General features: G+C 46.8%; 2 protein-coding genes across 11 annotated transcripts in view; one reads left to right on the top strand and one right to left on the bottom strand.

The window, feature by feature from the left end:
* LETM2 (leucine zipper and EF-hand containing transmembrane protein 2) overlaps positions 1-21,225 on the bottom strand; it is a 29,898-nt gene extending 8,673 nt beyond the window's left edge. The window contains exons 1-8 of one of the 4 annotated variants that reach the window (XM_033231347.1): positions 20,349-21,225; positions 18,881-18,961; positions 14,183-14,636; positions 12,933-13,076; positions 4,297-4,434; positions 3,656-3,856; positions 2,078-2,197; positions 237-350 (exon numbers count right to left, since the gene is read on the bottom strand). In XM_033231347.1, the coding sequence (XP_033087238.1) occupies positions 237-350; positions 2,078-2,197; positions 3,656-3,856; positions 4,297-4,434; positions 12,933-13,076; positions 14,183-14,636; positions 18,881-18,927 (1,218 nt within the window). In that variant the 5' untranslated portion in view covers positions 18,928-18,961; positions 20,349-21,225. The remainder of the gene's footprint in view (positions 1-236; positions 351-2,077; positions 2,198-3,655; positions 3,857-4,296; positions 4,435-12,932; positions 13,077-14,182; positions 14,637-18,880; positions 18,962-20,348) is intronic. The other 3 variants (XM_033231337.1, XM_033231327.1, XM_033231354.1) reach the window with 3 other exon arrangements.
* Positions 21,226-24,649: 3,424 nt separating this feature from the next.
* Positions 24,650-25,574, top strand: part of NSD3 (nuclear receptor binding SET domain protein 3) — a 115,325-nt gene continuing 114,400 nt past the window's right edge. For 4 of the 7 annotated variants that reach the window (XM_033231125.1, XM_033231120.1, XM_033231082.1 and 1 more), the window contains exon 1: positions 24,980-25,128. The gene's annotated coding sequence lies outside the window, so the exon portion shown is untranslated. Of the gene's footprint in view, positions 25,129-25,184; positions 25,322-25,574 lie in introns of those variants that run through there. The other 3 variants (XM_033231109.1, XM_033231133.1, XM_033231100.1) reach the window with 3 other exon arrangements.

The raw sequence follows: 25,574 nt of genomic DNA, 5'->3' as shown, positions 1-25,574 counted from the left end.
ATCCACCTACCTCGGCCTCCCAAAGTGCTGAGATTACAGGCGTGAGCCGCTGTGCCCGGCCTTTGTTTTGTTGTGGTTGGTTGGTTTTTCAGGAATTTTTAAAACATAAAGCCAGTTGGGCCAAATTCTAAAAGGCTAAAAGAAATGCCTGCTCTGACTGCAGGAGTACACCAAGTGTTTATGGAGAGGCCTCAGCTGGATGGACGTTGAGGGTGCCCATGAGCCCAGTTACTCACCTCCCCGCTGAGTGGTATCTCAATAGGCTTGGGCTTCACATCTATCAGGTAGAAGGTGCGGGACAGGAGCAAAAGGGAAGGAGGGACGTTCTCCTTCAGATGGAGGTCCTGCCACTGGAGAACAGGAGGGGAACAACACGTGAGAATCACAGAACGCCAGAGCCGGAGTGATCCGCGGTGATCTACCGCCTTCCTCGCTGACGCCTTCCCACCGCCCCCGCCCCTTCCGCCAAGCCGCTCAGGTGATGAGTAACGGCAGAACACGGACAGGGGCCCAGCCCTAGCTTCTGCACTGAGGGGGTACCCTGCCGACTCCTTCACTATGGTGGAATCACTCTCGGAGAATTCAATTAAACTGTCAACCCAGTCAAGTATCTTCTCCTGGACAAAGTGTAGATAATGTGAAAGAATAAATCACAGGCTGAGCAACACACGGCAACTCTGTCTCCACAAAAAAAAATTTATAATTATCTGGGTATAGTGGTACATGCCCATGGTCCCAGCTAGGGAGGCTGAGGTGGGAGAATTGCTTGAGCCCAGGAATTTGAGGCTGCAGTGGCCTGTGTTAATGCCACTGCACTCCAGCCTGGGTGACAGAGTGAAACCCTGTCTTCTTAAGATCAGTAATATATGCACAAAAGATAAAATTCAAAAAGTACCATAAAAAAATATTCACAAAGCTTGTGCAGTGACCATGTCATAGCCAACGTTCAAGAAATACATGATTTTAAGGATCTTTCTCTACAATGTGCTGTCTTCCAACCAGAGCTGGTCCGACATATGAGAGGAAAAAGTGACCTAACACGGTTTCCAAGCCATGGCTGGTATCCTAAGATTATCTGCGCACTCTTCATGGCATTTTTACAATGATGGGAATGAAATGTAGTAGGAGTTACTCCTTTGTTTTAAAGCATGGATGCTCTTAAAGTACAAATATGCTATCGGAGGAAAAATATTAAACATGGGTTAACACAGCGTGTGTTGGTTTGGGGCACTAATTGAAAAGCAGCCCCAGGTGGGCCACCAGGCAAAGTGGGGACCTCCAGACAGATTCACACAGATAACAGGCCTTGAACTGAAATTTTTGCCAGGACCCTTTACACTATGTGGAGTAGGTCAAAATTCTAAGGTGGCTCCAAGACACCTTGTCCCTGCAGCACCCACACTCTCTCCTAGTTATTCAACAGTATTCTAGGTGCTGTGTGAAGGGATTCTACAGGTGTAACTGAGGTCCCAAGTCGGTTGACCTTAAGATAGGGAGACTCTTTGGATGGGCCTCACCAATCACATGAGACCTTCAGTCTGGGGCTAGAGGTCAAACACAGGGGAAATTGGAGATTTCAAGCACAAGGAAGCTCTGGCATATGAGTAGTTCTCTGATGTTGGCTTTGCAGATGAAGGAGGCCAAGAGGCAAGGAATACAGGTGGCCACTAGATGCTGAGAGTAGCCCTGGGCTCACAGCCAGCCGGGAAACAAAGACAGTCCGACAGCTGCAAGGAACTAGGTTCAGCCAACAACTGAATGAACTTGGAAGCAGGTCGTTTCCCACAGCCTCCAAAGGAAGACAGCCTGCACTTCTGACCTACCAACTGTGAGCTAATATACCGGTGTTGTTTTAAGCCACTAAGTTCATGGTCATTTTGTAGGCAGCAATGGAAAACTGATAGAGATCCCAATCAAAGTCAAAAATCAACCTAGTTCTGCAGCATCCTGCTGCTCAATGAAATAATGCAAATTAGGTAAGATGGTTCACTTGCAAAGGAGAAATCACATAAGGAGGTCTGCATATTGTAGAAGAGAGTTCTAGGGAAGAGGACCCCGGAGGGGTGCTGCTACTTGCCTCCGTGAGCTGTTGTCGCAGTTGTTCCTCCGTGAGACCCAATGATCTCATCCCTCGGGCCCTACAGGCAGACTGTAGTTCTGATACACTCAATGCCCTCACCCCTTCTTTGGCAATTATCTGAAAGAAATGTAAGGGATGGAGTTGGAGCTTTTGATTCCAATTTTATGTAATCCCTAAATTCCAGTAAATCAGTGGAAACAATTGGAGGCTTGGACACTTTGTACCTTGCACTGGCTGCTGCAGCAAAGGCATAGGCAGGTGGCAGTTGAAATAACGGGAATCCTGCCAACAGGTATTAGCAATATTAGGGATATTTACACAACTCCTCCCCAACATTCTGTCATCAGAGTAATTATTTCCCCTCTTGATCTGCATTTTGTCTGGTTGTGACATATCTACTTTTCTCTTCCGTGGCAGCTTTATGGTTCATTAGAAAAAAGTAGTTCACTTGAAAAGCTCACAATGTACCATTTGTTGCATGTCACTGTAGTGTTTTCCCCTGCTGTCCCCCCACCACCCCCAGAAATGGCCCTGACACACTGATCCACAAAACTCCCTCAGTAAATAACACAGTTTCTGCTTGGCGTAACCCAAAACTATGGTATTTATGGGACCAGTATTGTTTATTGCAAAGCTCTAAGAGCAACAACTGAAATCTAAATGGGGCCAAAGGGATCATGCTTTCTCAGTTCTGAGAAACCTGCTCCCCTAGGCGGAATGCTTATAAAGCAGCTGATTCTGAGTCAAGAAACATTCCTTCCATTTTTTCAAAAACCCTAATTAGTAGTTATAGTCCAAGGGTGCCTTTCTTCTACAAGGTGTTGAGGCTCTGCTTTTCCTCCCAGCATTATGTTTTGCATACCAAGCCAACTACCCCTTCTTGGCAGGCCAACGTGCCCAGCAGAATATTGACTTTGGCACCAGCTTCCCGGTATGAGAGCACAAGTGTGGGAGCAGAGCTTTGTCAGGAATCTACTGAGCTGCTATTTCCTTCCCAGCAGGTCCTAACTGCTTTAGATGAGTCCCAGCTAAGACATCCAAATTACTAACTGCTTATGATGGCCTTCTCAATAAATGGGTAAGGGGATGACAACTCCTCAAATGAGTAATCAAGGTTCAAGTTGTCATGGTAATGGTTGTTTAAACCACTCATTTTGTCAGAACCCAACATGACCAGACCCAGCGGAAAATACTGCACTTCTACCCAGGCATGGTGGCTCACACCTGTCATCCCAGCACTTTGGGAGGCTGAGGTGAGCAGATCACTTGACGTCAGGAGTTTGAGACCAACCTGACCAACATGGTGAAGCCCCGTCTCTACTAAAAATAGAAAAATTAGCTGGGTGTGGTGGTGCATGCCTGTAATCCCAGCGGCTTGGGAGGCTGAGGTGGGAGAATCACTTGAACCCGGAAGGCAGAGGTTGCAATGAGCCAGGATTGCGCCACTGCAGCCTGGGCAACAGAGCAAGACTTCGTCTCAAAAACAAAAACAATACTGCACAGTTTGTCCCACAGGCACCCTAAGGTATCTCCCAAAAACTTGCTAATTCCCTAGAGTTATGGTTAAGCTCTTACTTCATCATCTGCTTTTATAGACTTCAGTTTCATCAGGAGCTGAAAGCGGAGCAGGTTGTTGGTTCCAAACGTCTGCATTTCTAGCAGTTTGCAAAGGGCAACCAGCTGAGGGCGATCTAAGTGTTCCAGGGCCAGCTGGTCCTCAAATAGTTTGGAGAAGCGAACTATCTCCTTTGTGCTGGGCTTGTGGCCTGTCTGGACCTACGCAGTGGGACAAAGAGGCCAATTAAAATGTTTCCTACTTAATTTAACTTTCCCAATAGGCTATTTGAAAGAGACACCAAAGCATTTATGGGACTCTGTCTGACATCTGGAAATGGGTCTCGTGGTATAAAGAAAAGATATCCATCCGAAGTCAAACTACATCAGCTGAAAAATCAGGAGTTTGGAAGTTTGACTCTAAGTCTACTGTTCTTTCCAAGAAGTTATCAATGTCTTCAACATGCTGATTACTTAAGTCAGTCTTTTTTGCAAACTACTATCAATGTTTATAATATTAAATGTTTACAATATTGTACGTTCATAATTTAGATATTTGCAATTCCAAAGATGGTGAACGGTTTGGGAAATCCATGATGACATGTGTTTTTCATATAACTCCCAACCCTGAAGTTGTTTGGCATTACATAAAAGATGGACACCTGCTTCACGTAGGATGACAGCTGTGTAGAGGCATCGCCCATCTTGGCTCTGTTCCTCCTTGCCATTTCTGTCATGGTTTCTTGAAGAAATTTTGCTAGTTCCAACTTTACAGCCATTTTCTTTTTCTGTTTTTCTTCCTTAATGGTAGAAGAATAAAAGTTAGTCAATCCTTCATGAATGCAAATTGGTAGATAAAGATGGGAGAAAAACAACTGTCTCCTTGTTATTGCTCATCCCTACATCATGTAATAACATGATGCTCCGGCATAGCTGAATGGGTTTGTGAGACCAAAGCAAGTAAAAAGAAGCCTCCATTTGGAACTTGTCTCCTTATTTTTGTTTCTCACTAATACAATAATCATAAGCATTTGATAGATGCAAAATGTTCCCCCAATGGGAGGCTTTATCATTATTTAGAATGAGATACTATCTCTCTCTCTCTCTCTCTTTGAGATGAAGTCCCACTCTGTTGCCCAGGCTGGGGTGCAGTGGCACGATCTCAGCTCACCGCAACCTCCACCTCCTGGGCTCAAGCGATTCTCCTGCCTCAGCCTTCCGAATAGCTGGGATTACAGGTGCGTGCCACCACACTTGGCTAATTTTTTTTTTTTTTTTTTGAGATGGAGTTTCGCTCTGTCACCCAGGCTGGAGTGCAGAGGTACCATCTTGACTCACTGCAACCTCTGTCTCCCAGGTTCAAGCAATTCTCCTGCCTCAGCCTTCCAAATAGCTGGGATTACAGACACACGCCACCACACCGGGCTGATTTTTGTATTTTCAGTAGAGTAGGGATTTTCGCCATGTTGGCCAGGCTGGTCTTGAACTCCTGACCTCAAGTGATCTGCCCGTCTCAGCCTCCCAAAGTGCTGGGATTACAGGCTTGAGCTACAGCACCCAGACAAGAATGAGATGCTATCTCTTAACCTGGTGCAAACTATTCAGGCTGCCAGTTGAGCCAACTCCTTGTTTGAGTGGCCCTGGGTTTTGCTTTACAAACAAAAGAAAACTAGGAAATGGACTCTACACTAATGTAGCTTACAGTTTAATAGAAAACAGACGTAAGTAATTACAATACAATGAGTTAAGTGCTCTAACAGACATGAACACAGCACTACACAAAAGAAAAGTAAATGGATACTCGTAGGACACTGTTGGCTGGTGTTTCTTAATCTTTGTTCATCATCAGAAATGTACTATAGTAGCATTTTCAAAATAACCACAGTCAGGACTCAGTGGTAAAGAAAAACAGGAATCTGTATATTTTTAAGTTGCCTAGGAGATTCTAATGATCAGCCAATCTTAAGAATCACTGATTTTTAGATGGATCTTAAAAGATATAACAACAACAACAACAACAAAATCACACAATAGCATGATCAGAACCCACTTAGTGGCCGGGTGAGGTGACTTACACCTGTAATCCCAGCACTTTGGGAGGCCGAGGCGGGTGGATCACCCGAGGTCAGAAGTTTGGGATCAGCCTGGCCTGTCATGGTGAAACCCTGTCTCTACTAAAAATACAAGAATTAGCCAGGCGTGGTGGCACATGCCTGTAATTCCAGCTACTCAGGAGGCTGAGGCAGGAGAATCACTTAAACCTCGGGGGAGGATGCAGTAAGCCGAGATTGTGTTACTGCACTCCAGCCTGGGCAGCAGCGCAAGACTCTGTCAAAAACAAACAAACAAACAAAACCCACTTAGCCATTTCATTCATCCATATCCTTCCATCCTTCCATTTATTTATTGCACATCTACCATGTATTAGGTACTGGATTTAAAATGAACAATAGCAGGTAAGAATTCCTGCCATCATGGAACTTTTAGTATAGTGGGAGAGACAAACATTAGTGACTAATGATAATCCCGTAATTCTTCACATTAATATAGAAGCATAATGGGTAAGTGCTATGAAAGAGAAATACATGGTGCTGTGATCTGATGTAAACAGAAAGCTCCTCTCTCCATGGAACAAAGCAAACAAGAATTTTCTGAGACGGTGGCCATGATGTAGACATATTTGTATGTTTCAGGGAATGAGTGGTGTTCAGGAAAGAGATAACATTTAGATAAATCACTTCCTCTACTCCCCCCATCTTCCTGAATTCACTAATACTTTCCTTGGAATGTTATGGCATTAATTCTAGATGCTGATTATTTTAAATGTAAGCAAATTAAACCATTGCCAGGCAGTCAAATATTGTAATTTGATTTTATCCTGTGAAGGTATCCTGAATTTGTCTTCAAAACTTTTTTTTTTTTTTTAAAGATAGAATCTCACTCCGTCACCCAGGTTGGAATGCAGTGGCACGATCTTGGCTCTTGGCAACGTCTGCTTCCCAGGTTCAAGTGATTCTTCTGCCTCAGCCTCCGAAGTAGCTGAGACTACAGGCATGTGCCACCATGCCAGGCTATGTTTTGTATTTTTAGTAGACATGGGGTTTCACCATGTTGGCCAGGCTCGTACCAAGTTCCTGACCTCAAGTGACCCACCCACCTCAGCCTCCCAAAGCGCTGGGATTACAGACATGAGCCACCACGCCCAGCCTTCAAGACTTTATTCTTATTGTTAATTTCCTAATGTATTCTCTGTCATCTCTCTCTTGGGCTAGCATTCCAGCTGTTTCCCTTCCTTGGCTCTACCCTCTGCAGCCCCTCCTGCAGCAAAATTATTCTTCCAAAACACAGATCCAATCATGTCATCCACCCAGCTACTCTGCTTCAAACGTTCCGTTTCCATTATTCACCATGGTCAAAGGGAAAGCCTAAATTCTTAAGCTGGTGGATGCCTTCCAACCTGACCCCAACACATCACTTTGTCTGTTTCCTGTCGTTGACGCCCTGGAACTGCCTACTTCAACCACAAATAACCAACCAGCGGTCTCTGATTACATCATACTCTCTTATGCCACTGAGCCATGTTAAATGCTATTCCTTTTATCCAGAATACCTTTGGTAAAATCCCACTTACTCTTTAAGTCTCAGTTCCAAAGTTACCTTTTCTGTGAAAAATTTCCCAATCTTACTGATTTAAAAGTTGTCCTTAAAATTAGCTGGGCGTCTGTAATCTCAGCTACTCAGGAGGCTGAGACAGGAGAATTGCTTGAATCTGGGAGGCGGAGGTTGCGGTGAGCCAAGATTGTGCCACTGCACTCCAGCCCAGGTGATGGTGAGAGACTTCGTCTCAAAAAAAAAAAAAGTTGCACTTTTTGTCTTCTCATAATGTTTTGTTCACACCTTCTTACCATATGCTGTCTACGCTGTCTAGTAGAGTGGCACAGAAAGGGGAGAAGGAAGGAGCTGCCTCTGTTTTCTCGCCTGCACAGTAACTGCTACACTCAATGAAGGCTCCCTCTTCTCAGGGGCTGCTGAACAGGTCTGTTGTGCTGACTAAATCATACCTACTATTCCACTAGTCAACGCAGTAACAGTGGATTTCTGTTTTCTTTATTCTTTTATTTTTAAACAGGATCTCACTCTTGCCCAGGCTGGAGTGCAGTGCAGTGGCATGATCTCAGTTCACTGCAGCCTCAACCTCCTGGGCTCAAGCAATCCTCCCGCCTCAGCCTCCCAAGTAGCTGGGAATACAGGTGCATGCTACCACATCTGGCTAATTTGTTTTACATTAAAAAAAATTTTTTTTAGAGACAGGGGTCTCGCTATATTGCTCAGGCTGGTCTTGAACTCCTGGGCTTAAACAGTCCTCCCACCTCGGCCTCCCAAAATGCTGGGATTACAAGGATGAGCCACTGCATCCAGCCTGTTCTCTTTATTCTTTTGACAGTTAAAATCAAGTTAGAATTTGGTGGAGAAGAGAAAATCTTTTCAACAAATGGTCCTGGAAAAGCTAGATATCCACATACAAAAAAGAGAGAAATGAATCTATATACTGACATTACAGTTTTCATAAAAATTAAGTCAGCCTGGAGCAGTGGCTCACGTCTGTTATCCCAGCATTTTGGGAGGCCGAGGTGGGCGGATCACCTGAGGTTAGGAGTCCGAGATCAGCCTAGCCAACATGGGAAAATCCTGGCTCTACTAAAAATACAAAAATTAGCTGGGTGTAGTGGCACATGCCTGTAATCCCAGCTACTCAGGAGGCTGAGCAAGGAGAATTGCTTGAACCCAGGAGGCAGAGGTTGCAGGGAGCCGAGATCGCACCATTGCATTCCAGCCTGGGCGACACAGCAAGGCTCTATCTCAAATAAATAAATAAATAAGGCCGGGCGCGGTGGCTCAAGCCTGTAATCCCAGCACTTTGGGAGGCTGAGGTGTGCAGATCACGTGAGGTCAGGAGATCAAGACCAGCCTGGCCAACATGGTGAAACCCTGTCTCCACTAAAAATACAAAAATTGGCTGGGCGCGGTGTGGACGCCTTTAATTCCAGCTACTCGAGAGCTGAGGCAGGAGAATGGCGTAAACCGGGAGGCGGAGCTTGCAGTGAGCTGAGATTGCACCACTGCACTCCAGCCTGGGTGACAGAGCAAGACTTCTTTTCAAAAAAGAAAAAAAAGTCAACCAAAGATCTAAACAGACACTTCCCCAAAGAAGATACACAAATGGTAAATAAGCACAGGAAAGATACTCAACATCATGTGACATCAGGAGATTGCAAATCAAAACAGTGAGATACCACACTACATACCTATTTCGTGGCTAATGTCTAGAGCACTGACAACATCAAATGCTGGTACTCTCATTCTTTGCTGGTAAGAATATAGAACAATACAGCCACTTCAGAAGACAGTTTAGCAATTTCTTTTTTTTTTTTTTTTTTTTTTTTGAGACGGTGTCTTGCTCTGCTGCCCAGGCTGGAGTGCAGTGCAGTGGCATGATCTCAGTTCACTGCAGCCTCAACCTCCTGGGCTCAAGCAATCCTCCCGCCTCAGCCTCCCAAGTAGCTGGGAATACAGGTGCATGCTACCACATCTGGCTAATTTGTTTTACATTAAAAAAAATTTTTTTTAGAGACAGGGGTCTCGCTATATTGCTCAGGCTGGTCTTGAACTCCTGGGCTTAAACAGTCCTCCCACCTCGGCCTCCCAAAATGCTGGGATTACAAGGATGAGCCACTGCATCCAGCCTGTTCTCTTTATTCTTTTATTTTTAAACAGGATCTCACTCTTGCCCAGGCTGGAGTGCAGTGCAGTGGCATGATCTCAGTTCACTGCAGCCTCAACCTCCTGGGCTCAAGCAATCCTCCCGCCTCAGCCTCCCAAGTAGCTGGGAATACAGGTGCATGCTACCACATCTGGCTAATTTGTTTTACATTAAAAAAAATTTTTTTTAGAGACAGGGGTCTCGCTATATTGCTCAGGCTGGTCTTGAACTCCTGGGCTTAAACAGTCCTCCCACCTCGGCCTCCCAAAATGCTGGGATTACAAGGATGAGCCACTGCATCCAGCCTGTTCTCTTTATTCTTTTGACAGTTAAAATCAAGTTAGAATTTGGTGGAGAAGAGAAAATCTTTTCAACAAATGGTCCTGGAAAAGCTAGATATCCACATACAAAAAAGAGAGAAATGAATCTATATACTGACATTACAGTTTTCATAAAAATTAAGTCAGCCTGGAGCAGTGGCTCACGTCTGTTATCCCAGCATTTTGGGAGGCCGAGGTGGGCGGATCACCTGAGGTTAGGAGTCCGAGATCAGCCTAGCCAACATGGGAAAATCCTGGCTCTACTAAAAATACAAAAAAAAAAAAAAAAAACTAGCCGGGCGACGAGGCGGTCGCCTGTAGTCCCAGCTACTTGGGAGGCTGAGGCAGGAGAATCACTTGAACCCGGGAAGCAGAGGTTGCAGTGAGCTGAGATCCGGCCACTGCACTCCAGCCTGGGTGGCAGAGCAAGACTCCGTCTCAAAAAATAAATAAATAAATAAATAAATAAATAAATAAATAAGGCCGGGCGCGGTGGCTCAAGCCTGTAATCCCAGCTACTCAGGAGGCTGAGCAAGGAGAATTGCTTGAACCCAGGAGGCAGAGGTTGCAGGGAGCCGAGATCGCACCATTGCATTCCAGCCTGGGCGACACAGCAAGGCTCTATCTCAAATAAATAAATAAATAATAAATAAATAAATAAATAAATAAATAAAATGGATCACAGACGTAAATGTAAGACAGAAAACTATAAACCTTCTAGAATAAAATAGGAGAAAAATGTAGGTGACCTTCAGTTTGGCAATTAAGTTTTTAGCTACAACACCAAAAGCATGATTCATGAAAGAAAAAAACTGATAAGCTGGATGTCATTAATGTTAACAGCACTTGCTCTGTGAAATACATGGTTAAGGGAATGAAAAGATAAGCCACAGAGTAGAAGAAAATATCTGCATATTATATCTGATAAAGGACTTTTACCCAAAATATACAAAGAACTCAAAATAACAATCAGAAAAAAAAAAAAAAAAAATTAAAAAGTCAACCAAAGGGCCGGATGCAGTGGCTCATGCCTGTAACCCCAGCACTTTGGGAGGCTGAGGTGTGCAGATCACGTGAGGTCAGGAGATCAAGACCAGCCTGGCCAACATGGTGAAACCCTGTCTCCACTAAAAATACAAAAATTGGCTGGGCGCGGTGTGGACGCCTTTAATTCCAGCTACTCGAGAGGCTGAGGCAGGAGAATCACTTGAACCCGGGAAGCAGAGGTTGCAGTGAGCTGAGATTGCACCACTGCACTCCAGCCTGGGTGACAGAGCAAGACTTCTTTTCAAAAAAGAAAAAAAAGTCAACCAAAGATCTAAACAGACACTTCCCCAAAGAAGATACACAAATGGTAAATAAGCACAGGAAAGATACTCAACATCATGTGACATCAGGAGATTGCAAATCAAAACAGTGAGATACCACACTACATACCTATTTCGTGGCTAATGTCTAGAGCACTGACAACATCAAATGCTGGTACTCTCATTCTTTGCTGGTAAGAATATAGAACAATACAGCCACTTCAGAAGACAGTTTAGCAATTTCTTTTTTTTTTTTTTTTTTTTTTGAGACGGTGTCTTGCTCTGCTGCCCAGGCTGGAGTGCAGTGGCCGGCTCTCAGCTCACTGCAAGCTCCGCCTCCCGGGTTCACGCCATTCTCCTGTCTCAGCCTCCCGAGTAGCTGGGACTACAGGCGCCCGCCTCGTCGCCCGGCTAGTTTTTTGTATTTTTTAGTAGAGACGGGGTTTCACCATATTAGCCAGGATGGTCTCGATCTCCTGACCTCGTGATCCGCCCGTCTCGGCCTCCTAAAGTGCTGGGATTACAGGCTTGAGCCACCGCGCCCGGCCAGCAATTTCTTAAAAGCTAAACATAGTCTTACCATACGATCCACTAATTACTCTCCTAGGTATTTACCCCAGTGAATTGAAAGCTTACATCCACACAAAAACCTGTACATAAGTGTTTATAGCAGTTTTATTCATCATTGCCAAAACCTGGAAGCAATCGAGGTGTCCTTTCATAGGAGAATGGATAAACAAACTGTGGTACAGCCATACAATGGACTATCATTCAGTGATAAAAAGAATTGAGCCATGAAAAGAATTTGAAATGCATATTGCTAGGTGAAAGAAGCCAATCTAAAATGGCTACACACTGTATGATCCCAAGTACATGACATTTTGGAAAAGGCAAAACTACAGAGACAATAAAAAGATCAGTGGCTGCCATGGGTTGGGGGAGGAAGGGAGAGGGACAAATAGGTGGAGCATGGAGATTTTTTTTTTTTTTTTTTTTTTTGAGACAGGGTCTCCCTCTGTCACTCAGGCTGGAGTGCAGTGGCACTATCATAGGTCATTGCAGCCTCGACCTCCTGGGCTCAAGCGATCCTCTTGCTTCAGCTTCCCAAGGAGCTGGGACTACAGCATGAGCTACCATGCCCAACTAATTTTTGCATTTTTTGTAGAAATGGGGTCTCACTATGATGCCCAGGTTGGTCTCAAACTCCTGGGCTCAGATGATCCACCTGCCTCAACCTCCCAAAGTGCTGGAATTACAGACGTAAGCCACTGTGCCTGGCCCACAGGGGATTTTTAGAGCAGTGAAACTATTCTGTATGATACTGTGACGGTGGATACATGAAGTTATGCATTTGCAAAGCCCACAGAACTGCTTCAACATAAAGAGTGAACCCAGCCGGGCGCGGTGGCTCAAGCCTGTAATCCCAGCACTTTGGGAGGCCGAGACGGGTGGATCACGAGGTCAGGAGATCAAGACCATCCTGGCTAACATGGTGAAACCCTGTCTCTACTAAAAAATACAAAAAACTAGCCGGGTGAGGTGGCGGCCGCCTGTAGTCCCAGCTACTAGGGAGGCTGAGGCAGGAGAATGGCGTGAACCCAGGAGGCAGTGCTTGCAGTGAGCTGAGATCCGGCCACTGCACTCCAGCCTGGGGGACAGAGCGAGACTCCGTCTCTTAAAAAAAAAAAAAAAGAGTGAACCCTAAAGTATGAGCTTTAATAATAACATATCAATATCGGTTTTTTAATCATTACCAATATAGCACACTAACGCAAGATATTAATTACAGGAGAAATTGTGATGGGGTGGGGTGGGGAGAAGTAGTACTTTCTGCCCAATTTTTCTGTAAACCTAAAAACTCCTCTAATAAAGTTTATTAAATTTTATTAAAGTTAAAAAATCCTACATACCTTTTTGGATTCACTTTCAAAAGTTGATGGCAACATCTCTGGGAAGAGTTTCAGAAACACTGGTAATAAGAATTCCATGAAGGGTACAATTATGAACACCATAAATGGAACCAGGCGGAAGAAATCAACACAAGTTCTCAACAGCTATAGAATTAAATGGATATGCAATATTCATTATTTTAGGGCATGCCAAAAACAAAAATCAAAAACAAAACCAAAAAACCCTGTCTTGGTTCATTTTCTTTCTTTTAAGAGATAGTGTCTTGCTATGTTGCCCTGTGTGGCCTCAAACTCCTGGGTTCAAGCAATCCTCACACCTCAGCCTCCCAAGGAGCTGGGATTATAGGCCTATGGGCCATGCTCAGCTTGGTTCTTAAAGTGTTAAAAACCCAAGACAGGTTTTCTGCAGCTGTTTATAAAAATGAAAAGGCAGGGTTTTCCTGTTTACCATAGCTCTGAAGCAATTTTTATGGGATATCTTAAAGGAAGTCTACGACAATAAAAATATTATTGGCATCTCCTAGACTTCATCTATGTTAGAGGGTCCATACTTTAATAGCATTGTATCACTTAAAAGTGTTTTTTTTGTTTGTTTGTATTTTTGCAGCGGTGTCTCAATCCAGGCTGGAGTACAGTGGCACGATCTCGGCTCACTGCAACCTCCGCCTCCCAAGTTCAAGCCATTCTCCTGCCTCAGCCTCCTGGGTAGCTGGGACTACAGGCACGTGCCACCATGCCCGGCTAATTTTTGTATTTTTTTTAGTAGACAAGGGTTTCACTGTGTTGGCCAGTCTGGTCTCAAACTCCTGACCTCAAGTGATCTGCCCACTTTGGCCTCCCAAAGTGCTGGGATTACAGGTGTGAGCCATCGTGCCCAGCCAAAATTGGGTTTTAAAATGCATCTGCTTAATATATTAACAACAGTTGAAACATGAAGCCTCTCAACTTCTTGGAAAAATTTAAAAAACATAACCATTCTACAAATGTGTACATGTACCCCTGAACCGTTAAAAAATAAAAAATAAAAGTTTTTAAAAAACTGTTCTACAGGAAAATATATAACAAATTCCAGAATACTGACTAAAGTTGTACAGTAAGTCAATTGCAGACAAGAAACTGGTTCTCACCAGCAGTTGTTATTCCTACTCTGGGATTTTTAAGATGAAGTTTACATTGAATTTAAATAGTTGAATTCCCAAATAGTTCATTTTAATTTCACATTTTCTTTCTCAAATATGATTCTTGCCTACCCTTCGTCTCTCTCGTCTGGTCAGGACCTGTCCATGCAACAGCCTCCAAACCATTCTGGCAGCAACTTTGGCATCAATCCAAAGTAAGTAGAATCCATTGTAAAAATATTTAAGTTCATCCATGATTTTTTGTCTATAAGATTGTTCGCCTTCTTTAATCTTCGTGCCAGTTTCCTTTGTGGCCTGAGGGCTCGTCACCTGTGGATGTTTTGGGGCTTGCTCCAGCTGAGGTTTGCCAGGAACCTCTCGCAGCCAGCAAGTGGATGTGTGTAGCTTTTGTATTAGTCTAGTTCCCGGGTGAAGTACTGTATTGCCTGGCTGACTAGGATCCGAGTACTTCTTGCTCTCATAGTTCTTCATACATGTCTTATTTAAATGGGAATCTGGCAAGTGAAGAAATGCACATGATGGAGAATAAGAAGAGCAGGTAGGATGGACAAAATGGCTAGGGAATCTGGAATAAAAAGCAACATCCTCTGAGTTAAGTACATACTATTACAAAGCACACACTATCATAAAGCACAAACTATTAAAGAAATAGATAGTACATCCGGTCAAAATACAACAGCTTTTTTTTTTCTTTTTTTTTCCTTCACTCCCATTGCCCAGGCTGGAGTGCAGTTGCACGATCTCAGCTCACTACAACCTATGACACCTGGGCTCAAGCGATTCTCCTGCCTCTGCCTTCTTAGTAGCTAGGATTACAGGCACAGACCACCATGCCCGGCTAATTTTTGTATTTTTAGTAGAGATGGGGTTTCACCACATTGGCCAGGCTAGTCTCAAACTCCTGACCTCAGGTGATCCGCCTGCCTTGGCCTCCTTAAATTCTGGAATTATAGGCATGAGCCACCATGCCTGGCCAAGGAATATTGTTTCAAAGACACATTTGATGGTCACTGTAGGAATTAACCAGTCACATAATACTGCCTTACCTATGCAGTGTCTTTGAACTCCTCAACTTACAGCTGAAATATCCTTCACCTAAATTCTTCAAGAACATTAGGGCTGGCCGCGGTGGCTCCTGTCTGTAATCCCAGCACTTTGGGAGGCCAAGGCGGGTGGATCACCTGAGGTCATGAGTTCGAGACCAGCCTGGCCAACATGGTGAAACCAAGTCCCTACTAAAAATACAAAAATTAGCTGGGTATGGTGTCATGCACCTGTAATCCCAGCTACTAGGGAGGCTGAGGCAGGAGAATTGCTTGAACCCAGGAGGTGAAGGTTGCAGTGAGACAAGACTATGCCACTGCACTCTAGCCTGGGCAACAAAGTGAGACTCCATCTCAAAAAAAACAAAAAACGAAAAACAAAAAAACCACACAATTAGAATTGGGCACCCCAATTAAGGGTCTCTACCTTCTGGTATTGCAACAGCCCAGGGTTTGCAGTTAAACTATCATATCAGATTGTTTGAAAATAAAAATATGGGCCACACGTGGTGGCTCATGCCTGTAATCCCAGCACTTTGGGAGGCCGAGGGGGGGGGGGCGGATCACGAGATCAAGAGATCGAGACCATCCTGGCCAACATGGTGAAACCCGTCTACTAAAAATACAAAAATTAGCTGGGCATGGTGGAGTGCACCTGTAGTTCCAGCTACTCGGGAGGCTGAGGCAGGAGAATTTCTTTTTTTTTTTTTTTTTTTTTTGAGACAGTCTTGCTCTGCCACCCAGGCTGGAGTGCAGTGGCCGGATCTCAGCTCACTGCAAGCTCCGCCTCCCGGGTTTATGCCATTCTCCTGCCTCAGCCTCCCGAGTAGCTGGGACTACAGGCGCCCGCCTCGTCGCCTGGCTAGTTTTTTGTATTTTTAAGTAGAGACGGGGTTTCACCGTATTAGCCAGGATGGTCTCGATCTCCTGACCTCGTGATCCGCCCGTCTCGGCCTCCCAAAGTGCTGGGATTACAGGCTTGAGCCACCGCGCCCGGCCAGGAGAATTTCTTGAACCCAGGAAGCGGAGGCTGCAGTGAGCCGAGATTGCGCCACTGTACTCCAGCCTGGTGACAGACCGAGACTCTGTCTCACAAAAAAAAACAAAAAACAATAAACAATAAACAATAAAACAAAAATAAACAAACAAAAAATTTGTCTTGGTTCTTTCTTTTTTTTTTTTTGAGACAGAGTCTCACGCTGTTGCCCAGGCTGGAGCGCAGTGGCGTGATCTTGACTCACTGTAACCTCCGCCTCCTGGGTTCAAACGATTCTCCTGCCTCAGCCTCCCGAGTATCTGGGAATACAGGCGCCCGCCACCACACCTGGCTAATCTTTACATTTTTAGTAGAGATGGGATTTCACCATGTTGGCAAGGCTGGTTTCGAACTCCTGACCTCAAGTGATCTGCCTGCCTCGGCCTCCCAAAGTGCTGGGATTACAGGTGTGAACCATCACACCTGGCTCTTTTTTTTTTCTTTTTGTTTAAGAGACAGACTCTTGCTATGTTGCCCAGGCTGGCCTCAAACCCCTGGGCTCAAGCAATCCTCCCACCTCAGCCTCCTAAGGAGCTGAAATTACAGGCACATGCACCATGCCTGGTTTAGTTCTTAAGGTGTTAAAAACCCAGGCTGGAGTAGAGTGGTGTGATCACAGCTCACTGCAGCCTCGACCTCCCAGGCTCAGCATCCTGAGTAGCTAGGACTACAGGCCCACACCACCACGCCCAGCTAGTTTTAAAAATTTTCGTAGAGATGAGGTCTCACTATGTTATCCAGGCTGTTCTTTGTTTTTGAGACGGAGTCTCGCTCTGTTGCCCAGACTAGAGTGCAGTGGTGTGATCTCGGCTCACTGCAATCTCCGCCTCCCAGGTTCAAGCGATTCTCCTGCTTTAGCCTCCTGAGTAGCTGGGACTACAGGTGCGTGCCACCACGTCCAGCTAATTTTTGTATTTTTAGTAGAGATGGGGTTTCACCACGTTGGCCAGGATGGTCTCAATCTTTTGACCTTGTGATCTGCCCACCTCGGCCTCCCAAAGTGTTGGGATTACAGGTGTGAGCCTGGCCCCAGGCTATTCTCGAACTCTTGGGCTCAGGCTATCTTCCTGTCTAGGCTTCCAAAAGTGCTGAGATTATAGGTGTGAGCCACTGCAGCCAGCCTCAGACTATTTTTGAAGGATGCCAAGATAAAACACTCTTTGAATGGCCAAAAGGGGAAAAGTAAGTGCTCAGTGAATAGTCTTTATTTATTCTCAGTGAATAAATAAATGGTGGCAGGGCAGTGTGGCTCATGCCTGTAATCCCAGCAGTTTGGGAGGCTAAGGCAGGTGGATCACTTGAGGTCAGGAGTTCAAGACCAGCCTGGCCAACATGGAGAAACCCTGTCTCTACAAAAATACAAAAAAATTAGCTGGGCATGGTGGTGCACGCCTGTAATCCCAGCTACTCGGGAGTCTGAGACAGGAGAACCACTTGAACCCAGGAGGCAGAGGTTGCAAGGAGCCACGATCGTGCCATTGCACTCCAGCCTGGGCAATAGAGCGACACTTCATCTCAAAAAAAAAAAAAAAAAAGGTAACAGACCGTAATGGGACACAAATATGCCCTAAGACTGGCTGTTCATCAACCATTTTACTTGCTTTACATCTAAGGGCCTCACATGATGTTCATCAATTACAGAGATGTCACTCTAAAACCATTATATCTTCTGGCTGGGCATGGTGGCTCATGCCTATAATCCCAGCACTTTGGGAAAGGCTGGCGGATTACCTGAGGTCAGGAGTTCAAGACCAGCCTAGCCAACATGGCAAAACCCCATCTGTACTAAATATACAAAAATTAGTGGGGCGTGGTGGTGCATGTCTGTAATCCCGGCTACTTATAAGACTGAGGCAGGAAAATCTCTTGAACCTGGGAGGTGGAGGCTGCAGTGAGCCAAGATATCATGCCACTGCACTCCAGCCTGGGCAACAGAGTGATACTCCATCCCAAAAAAAGAAAAAAAAAACTACATCTTGTATCTTTTTTTTTTTTTTTTTTGAGATGGATTTTCACTCTTGTTGCCCAAGCTGGAGAGCAGTGGTCCAGTCTTGGCTCACTGCAACCTCCACCTCCCGAGTTCAAGCGATTCTCCTGTCTCAGGCTCCCAAGTAGCTGGGATTATAGGCTCCTGCCACCATGCCAGCTAATTTTTGTAGTTTTAGTAGAGACGGGGTTTCACCATATTGGTCAGGCTGGTCTCGAACTCCTGACCTCAGGCAGTGCGCTCGCCTTGGCCTCCCAAAGTGCTGGGATTACAGGTGTGAGCCACTGCACCCGGCCTCCAAGAAACTTTTAACTGTGTACTAAACCAATCCTTTTACACATATCCTTTCCATCTAGAAGGATGAAGTTCAGGCCAGGTGAGGTGACTCATGCCTGTAATCCCAGCACTTTGGGAGGCTGAGGCAGGAAGATCACCTGAGGTCAGGAGTTCCAGATCAGCCTGGTCAACATGGTGAAACCTTGTCTGTATTAAAAAATACAAAGATCAGCCGGAGGTGGTGGCAAACACCTGTAATCCCAGCTACTTGGGAGGCTGAGGCAGGAGAGTAGCTTGAATCCGGGAGGCAGAGGTTGCAGTGAGCCAAGATTGTGCCATTGAACTCCAGCCTGGGCGACAGAGTGTGACTCCATCTCAAAAAATAAAAATAAAAATAAAAATAAATAAATAAATTTACAAAAAAAAGAAGAATTAAGTTCATATTGGGGGGTAATTCCAATGCTTACCTTGTTCGAGCAATAGCTGAGACTGAATTATAACTGTAGAAGGCCATATTTATTTTTGTCTCAAGTAGTTAACATAGGGACCTAGGCAAAAGGAGTAAGTAAACAATTTAGTACTTTAAAAACACATCAATTAAAAGACATCAGGATTTTAGTGTTTTTAACTATTGCAAAGGTAGAACATTTGCATAGTTAAGATACAAAATCTCGGCCTTCAAGCTAATTTCCAACAATCAGATATTTTCTTAGCTCTGGACTTGAGAATGGTACCTTGAGATTCCAACAAATGGTAATGATCTCTAAGATGATGTCGCTCATGAAGATGGTACGGTCTTCAGAGATATTTTGATTTCTGGTCAATAGTATCTAGTAGTGCAACTTCAATGATTGCCAAGTACTTAAAAAGTAGAGCAATATATACCTATTTGTAGCCTTAAAATATAGGTAGAAAGTGGATATCCTGAGTTTCTTTTCAGTTAGCTTTGTTCTATATTTAGGCAAGCTGTACCAAACCCTGAAGATTGGAAGTACCCACTAATCTAATTTATGTAGCAGTGGATGAAGGTAGACATGGAACCTACTAATCGCTCAAGTGGAGGTAAAACTGTTTCCCTTGCTAGTGATTCTCCAGAGCGCAAACTGAGCTTTGAACCTGTAGATAACCTTCGCCAAAACCCTTCTCCATCCAGGGGCGCTTTTCTGCTAAGGGTCGCGAGGAGCGACAGAAGAGCTAGCATCTCCCAATGGCAGCCTTGCTCTCTTGAGGCTGGAAAAGGAGTTCCAGGGCCTCTCCTGAATAGAAACCTCAGCCACAGAGCTGACATTTTGAACAGGGGCTCGAAACCTCTGGACCCACACTAACGGTGGGTGGCGTTTTGCGGGCGGGAGACGACACCTGAGGCGGCGGTTAATCCGCTCGGGCCCCGGCGCTCCCGGGCGGCGGACACCACTAGCACTCGCATTGGCACTGCCCCACGTCCGCTGCTGCCGGACTCCCTCGACTTTGCTCATCACCCCACGGGAGCAAAACGCGCCCTCGGCTTCCTCGCCTGGCGGTTTCGGCGCCCGTGCTGTGTGCGCGGCCTGCATGCGGCAAGGTCTGGGGGTTATGCTTTGGTTTTTTGGTGCGGGGGTGGGACAGGCACTGGAACGACGACCCTCGTGGATGATCGCGGTTGTTGGAAATGAAGCCGAGGAGAAGCAGGGCCTGGGACTGAAAGGACTGAGCGCGCTGTGTGGGGGAAGGGAGGCCGAGCTTCAGAGTTCGCACTGTGCTGGGGACTGGCGGGGATGAGGTCGTGGGCGGAGGAGAGCGTGGTGGGAACTGGAAACGGTCAGGAAGCCTGGATCGGGCGCTGATGAAAGGAGCAGGATGAGAGGAGCAGGATGCGGACGGAGCGGGCTCCGGAGGAAAAAAAGGCAGCGAGGCCCACCAGGTCGCGGCCTGAGGGCTGGGCCTGCCCACCCCTACCTCCTCGGCCGGGCTCCGCGGAACGGCAGCCTAGGTCCTCCCAGTTCTTTCCCCGGACCCCCAAGCTAGAAGGGCCAGAAGCCAAGTCTCTACGGCTCCGCCTCTTTCCTTGCCCCTGATGTCACTCTGAGTGACGACATCACCAACCAATAAGCTCTCAAGTTCTGGGGAGGGCGGGCGTCCTTCACCTTAGCAGCCCAGGAAGCCGCAAAGCCGCGTTCCCATCGCCGAAGTGACTTCTTTGTGGGGCTTGGTTTAAGGAGCGTTGGTGCTGGTGCTGGGGGGCCCTAGGGTAACGTTTTTCTGCCAGTCCACACTCTGCAGGCAGTGGTTAACGCCCGAGGAAACCCTTGATTGAAGACTAAACAGGATCTTACCCTACTAACAGAGTAATATGTCTGACAGTTGCCATGGTAACCATCTCGGAGTCATGAATGACATCACTTTGATGTATTCTCCCTCGGCCCCTGCAACTCCGGAACTGCCTAAGGGGCGCGGAGAGGACTTGATGGTGTCGCAGAATGGGCGGGAATCGGAAGGAACGCATTCCTTTCCAGAGGCCGGAATACTGTGAAATCTTCATATGGAAATCTGTATTCTTCTAAAAATATTTGCTTCCTCAATGTTCCCTTAACAAGTGTTGTTTGTGATTAATAGTTTGTGTAGAAATCTCAACATATAAAATGTATGTTATAGTAGCTGTGAAATGACAGACACTATAGGTTTGAGGGCACTTCAGTTCCTAGGATGGCCAACTGAGCCATCTTGGGAAAATGAAAGATCTAGAAATATTCTCGTTCCCTGGTTATCTTTTCCCATCCATTTTATCTGGCTCCAGAAGAAAGATTTTAAAAAAATTTTTTTTTAGGCCGGGTGCGGTGGCTCACGCCTGTAATCCCAGCACTTTGGGAGGCCGAGGCAGGCGGATCACAAGGTCGGGAGATAGAAAACATCTTGGCCAATATGGTGAAACCCTGTCCCTACTAAAAAAATACAAAAATTAGCCGGGCGTGGTGGCGTGCCCCTGTAGTTCCGGTTACTCTGGAGGCTGAGGCAGGAGAATCGCTTGAACGCGGGAGGCGGGGTTGCAGTGAGTCGAGATCGCGCCACTGCACTCCAGCCTGGGCGACAAGAGCGAGACTCCGTCTCAAAAAAAAAAAAATTTTTTTTTTCTTAGTGGCTCTACTCGACCACCATACAGCAAGGAATCGCTTTCTCACGGAAAATACGTCTCCTAACATGTGAGCTGACCACTGACTTTACTCATCTGGGCTACATATTTTTAAGAATGGAAGATGGCGGTATTAAACGTCAGTAAAAAATGCAGACTGCTTTTAATCCACAAAGGATTTTTCAGCTAATAACCAAATAGATCAACTGTTAAACAGGCAAAACTTTTCAGTTTGGCCACTAGAGGTCTCTTTGTGCATGTCTGATGTCCAACTTTGCACATAAAGGTTTCACTTCACGTTCTGTTTACCAGAATTAAAATCTACAAAGCTTTGGACTCTACTTTTCCCTCACTGAAAATTCCTGGTGGTCAAATTTTGAGTTCTAGAAGGTAGATGTAGTTTTCATACTAATTTCATAAATTAATCGTTGCACTACCATGTATTGGTACTTTTCTGGAAAAGATCGTAAAGGATGCAAATATATTTTCAGTTCCCTGGGAGACATTTTATACGGGGAAATATTCTTATTCATGCATTGTATTCACTTACAACCAGGCACAGTGAATATTATTAAGTATTCATAAACCAGATGAACGACTCCATGCCCAGTATTTGAAAAATGAGCTAGGTTTTCTACCATGGTCATATGTCAGCAATCCCATCCTAAAAAGTGAAGGGCTAAGAACCCTTCTTATTGAAATCTGTTTGTTCAAAGTAATGTCCGTCTTCCCTAGTTATGAGACTTGGCAATTTCTTTGACTTTCAAGGTAAGAGATTTATCATGTAAGGAATTTCTGTATATAATCTTCAGAAGAGAAATTTTTTTAAAAATATGTTTTCCTCCATGACTCTGGCCCTGAGAACTGTGTTAGACTGCTGTCTTAATGAGTTCCTTGCTCATTTTCTATGGCGAAGAGTAATCATCGTCTAAACCTCAGAAGATGTTAGATAGTGAAAATGTAAACTATTATTTTTAATGGCCATTTTCCTACATATGCCACCAGATCAAATATTACTAACTGTATTTTGTAATGCTTTGCAGGAAAAGACTATGCATCTACTTCACATAACTCCAATTTTAAACTCTTGCTGTCAGCATAGCTATTAGAAACAGGCTAATATAAGATCCCTGGGGACAATTTACTAGCTTCTCCTCAAGGGAGAAACCCAGGTGCCCGCTGAAGGCAACAGTTTATCAACAAAGCAAGGAAGACATAGGAGGAAGAAAACGAAGAATGGAAGTAGAAAGGCTCATAGAAAAAAACAAAAGACTAATTTAATCCCTCTTTCCTGGAGACAGAATTAAGCTAGACTTGGTGGCCTGCTTTGGCCATCTGTGTTTTAAAATGGCATATCACAAATAAAAAGTATGCTTTTACTGATAGCTTTAACCTGTGGTACTACTTAAAGCTTACGTTTAAAAATATTTAATTATTAATAGTAATGGGAATTTTTATTTATTTATTTATTTATTTATTTTTGAGACGTAGTCTGGCCCAGGCTGGAGTGAAGTGGCGCGATCTTGGCTCACTGCAAGCTCCGCCTCCGGGTTCACGCCATTCTCCTGCCTCAGCCTCCTGAGTAGCTGGGACTACAGGCGCCCGCCACCACGCCCGACTAATTTTTTGTATTTTTAGTAGAGATGGGGTTTCACCGTCTTAGCCAGGATGGTCTCGATCTCCTGACCTCGTGATCCGCCTGCCTCGGCCTCCCAAAGTGCTGGGATTACAGGCGTGAGCCACCGCGCCCGGCCAATACTGACAATTCTCAGTATCACCCTTAGTATTATTAACCGGGTTACGTTTAAAAAAAAAAAAAAAAACTAGTTCATAATTAGTGCCCTTTTAAATAACTGATCTGTAAGAATCTTTTAATTTCCTTAAGTGATAAAGAGAACAGACATCTAATTTCTTGTAATAGTACCAAAGACATCCAGCACTATAACGTCTACAGAGAGTATGACGTCTAGCGGTAAAACGGCTTTATTCTCAGAACAGAGAGTATCGGTTTCCTCATATGCTTGCTGCCTGTGTTTCCTTTTTACGTTCCCGTCTCTGTGCTGTAACCTTCTAAATCCGTATCACCAGGCCCCAGGAAATATCACCTGGTCGGCACACTCCTGCAGGGCTAGAGCACTGTGCACACACTTAACCTTCCATTGTTTTCCATACGTTTCCTAGGATGCGGGGGGCTAAAGGATGACGGAGAGTTGCCTCCCGGTTCCTCCTCTCGTTCTTATCTGGGCCGTGCAGGACAAATGTACCTCATGTCCCTCGATGCGAAGGTCTGGCCGCGAGCAGCCGCGGCCCCCGGCACGTGACGGTCACGGAGCCTTCGCGGTCTCCCGCGGCTGGGGGGCACCCGGGAATGCGGCCGGCGCTGACGTCGTCCTCCCGGTTACCCACAAGCCTCCGGGCCGCAGCCGAGCAGCAAGAGGCGCGCGGGGCCGGCGCCTGCCGGGAGGTCGGGGCGCTCCCTCAGCGAGCCGGCGCCGCCGGCCCGGCCTCCTACTGCTTGCAACCGGGGAAGGGGGACCCTCTGACAATTCAACCGGGGCTGAGAGGGAGACCCACGCCAAGGCGGTCTTGCATCGCCCCCGGCTTTCCAGATGCAGACCCTCCTGGAATGGGAGCCCTTCCCTGACAGCTGTAGGACTGGAGACTGCCGAGGGGTCGCCTGGACTGCCCCGCCCTCGCGCGGTCACCCACCGGGGACCTTGCGACGGTCGCTCCTAACCCCAGAAGCTAGAGAGCCGAGTCACTCTGAGGAGCGCCATATGGCGCTAGTTGCGCGCTGTTCTTTAATCAGCCACACTGAACGCGCCGAGCCCAGTTTTACCTCCCGGGCCCCACCTTTCCACGCCTCCTCCGGCTTCCCGGGGTGTTTTGTGTGTCATTCTCCCACGTACCGTCCCTCGACCCTCTTGCCCAGTCTCCCTAGTCTTCCAGACGCTAGCGGCCGCGGGCGTTCCTGGTTCGCGCTCCCGCCCCCTCCGCCCCGCTGACTCGCCGCTTCCTCCGGAGTCCCAGCGTCCCGAACCCGGGACTGCATTTCCCGGCAGGCGCCGCGGCCCGCGGCCAATGAGGGGCTGAGGATTTGGCGGCGGCGGCGCCCCGAGAGTCGGGGTGGGGGGGCTTTGTGCGCGGTGGCGGCGGGAGCGGCGGCGGCGGCGGCGGCGGCCAGCACTGAGGCGGAGGCCGAGGGTACTGTGCACAGGTCGCCGCGGAGAGGCGTGCGAATTCCGAGCCGAGCTCCGAGGACCCTGCTGCCCTGGCCGGGCCGCCAGCCGTAGGCTCCTCTCTGGCAGCAGCGGCGGCGCGGCGACCCGGTCCCTCGGCCTCCCCTTCCCTCCCCACCTCCCGAGCCTTCGTCTTCCCGCAGCACGCCCGGCCCGGCCCGGCCGTGGCCCTCCTCGGTGCCGGCCGCCATGGCAGAGGCGTCCGGCGCGGGGAAAATCTAGCCCGGGGATTTCATGCGGCCTAGCTCGGTTCCGCCTCCTCCCCGCGCGGCCCCGGCGGCTGCCCGCAGCCCAGCCCCACTCCGGGCCTCCGTGTCTCTCCTGTGATCGCACTGACACGGCCGGGGGGTTAGAATGGAACAAACTGAAGGTAAAGTGCGTGTGCGTGTGTGTATGTGTGTGTGTGCGCGCGCGCGCGCGTGTAGTGCTAGGAAGGGCTGAGGGGGAAACGACGGGGAGGGGGCGACCTAGGGATGGGGCGCCAGACCCCAGGAGGAATGGAAGGGGAAGCGGGTAGCCTGAAAGGGCTCGAGGGGGGTCCTGACGGAGGAGCAGATGGCAAGGTGGGGGGTGTGGAGGGAATTGGGGGGTGGGGCAGGGGAGGTAGGAGTGGGATCGGAGTCGGAGTGGCGCTGAGCTGGGAATTGGGAGAAGTGGGATGGGGGCGGGGATAAGGATGGGATCGGGGAGGGGCAGGGAAAGGGGAGAAGAGTTGCATGGAGATTAGAGACCTGGGTGGACTGATAAATAGGGAGGTTTGGGGATGGAGTGTGGGAACCAAAAGAGTCTGGGAGAAGGGGATAAATTTGCTGGAGA

The sequence above is a fragment of the Trachypithecus francoisi genome, unplaced genomic scaffold (genome assembly GCF_009764315.1).
Source record: "Trachypithecus francoisi isolate TF-2019V2 unplaced genomic scaffold, Tfra_2.0 Contig01440, whole genome shotgun sequence".
NCBI classification, from domain to species: domain Eukaryota; kingdom Metazoa; phylum Chordata; class Mammalia; order Primates; family Cercopithecidae; genus Trachypithecus; species Trachypithecus francoisi.
Note: the sequence above shows the minus strand (reverse complement) of the source record. Positions and strands in the feature narration are given on the sequence as shown.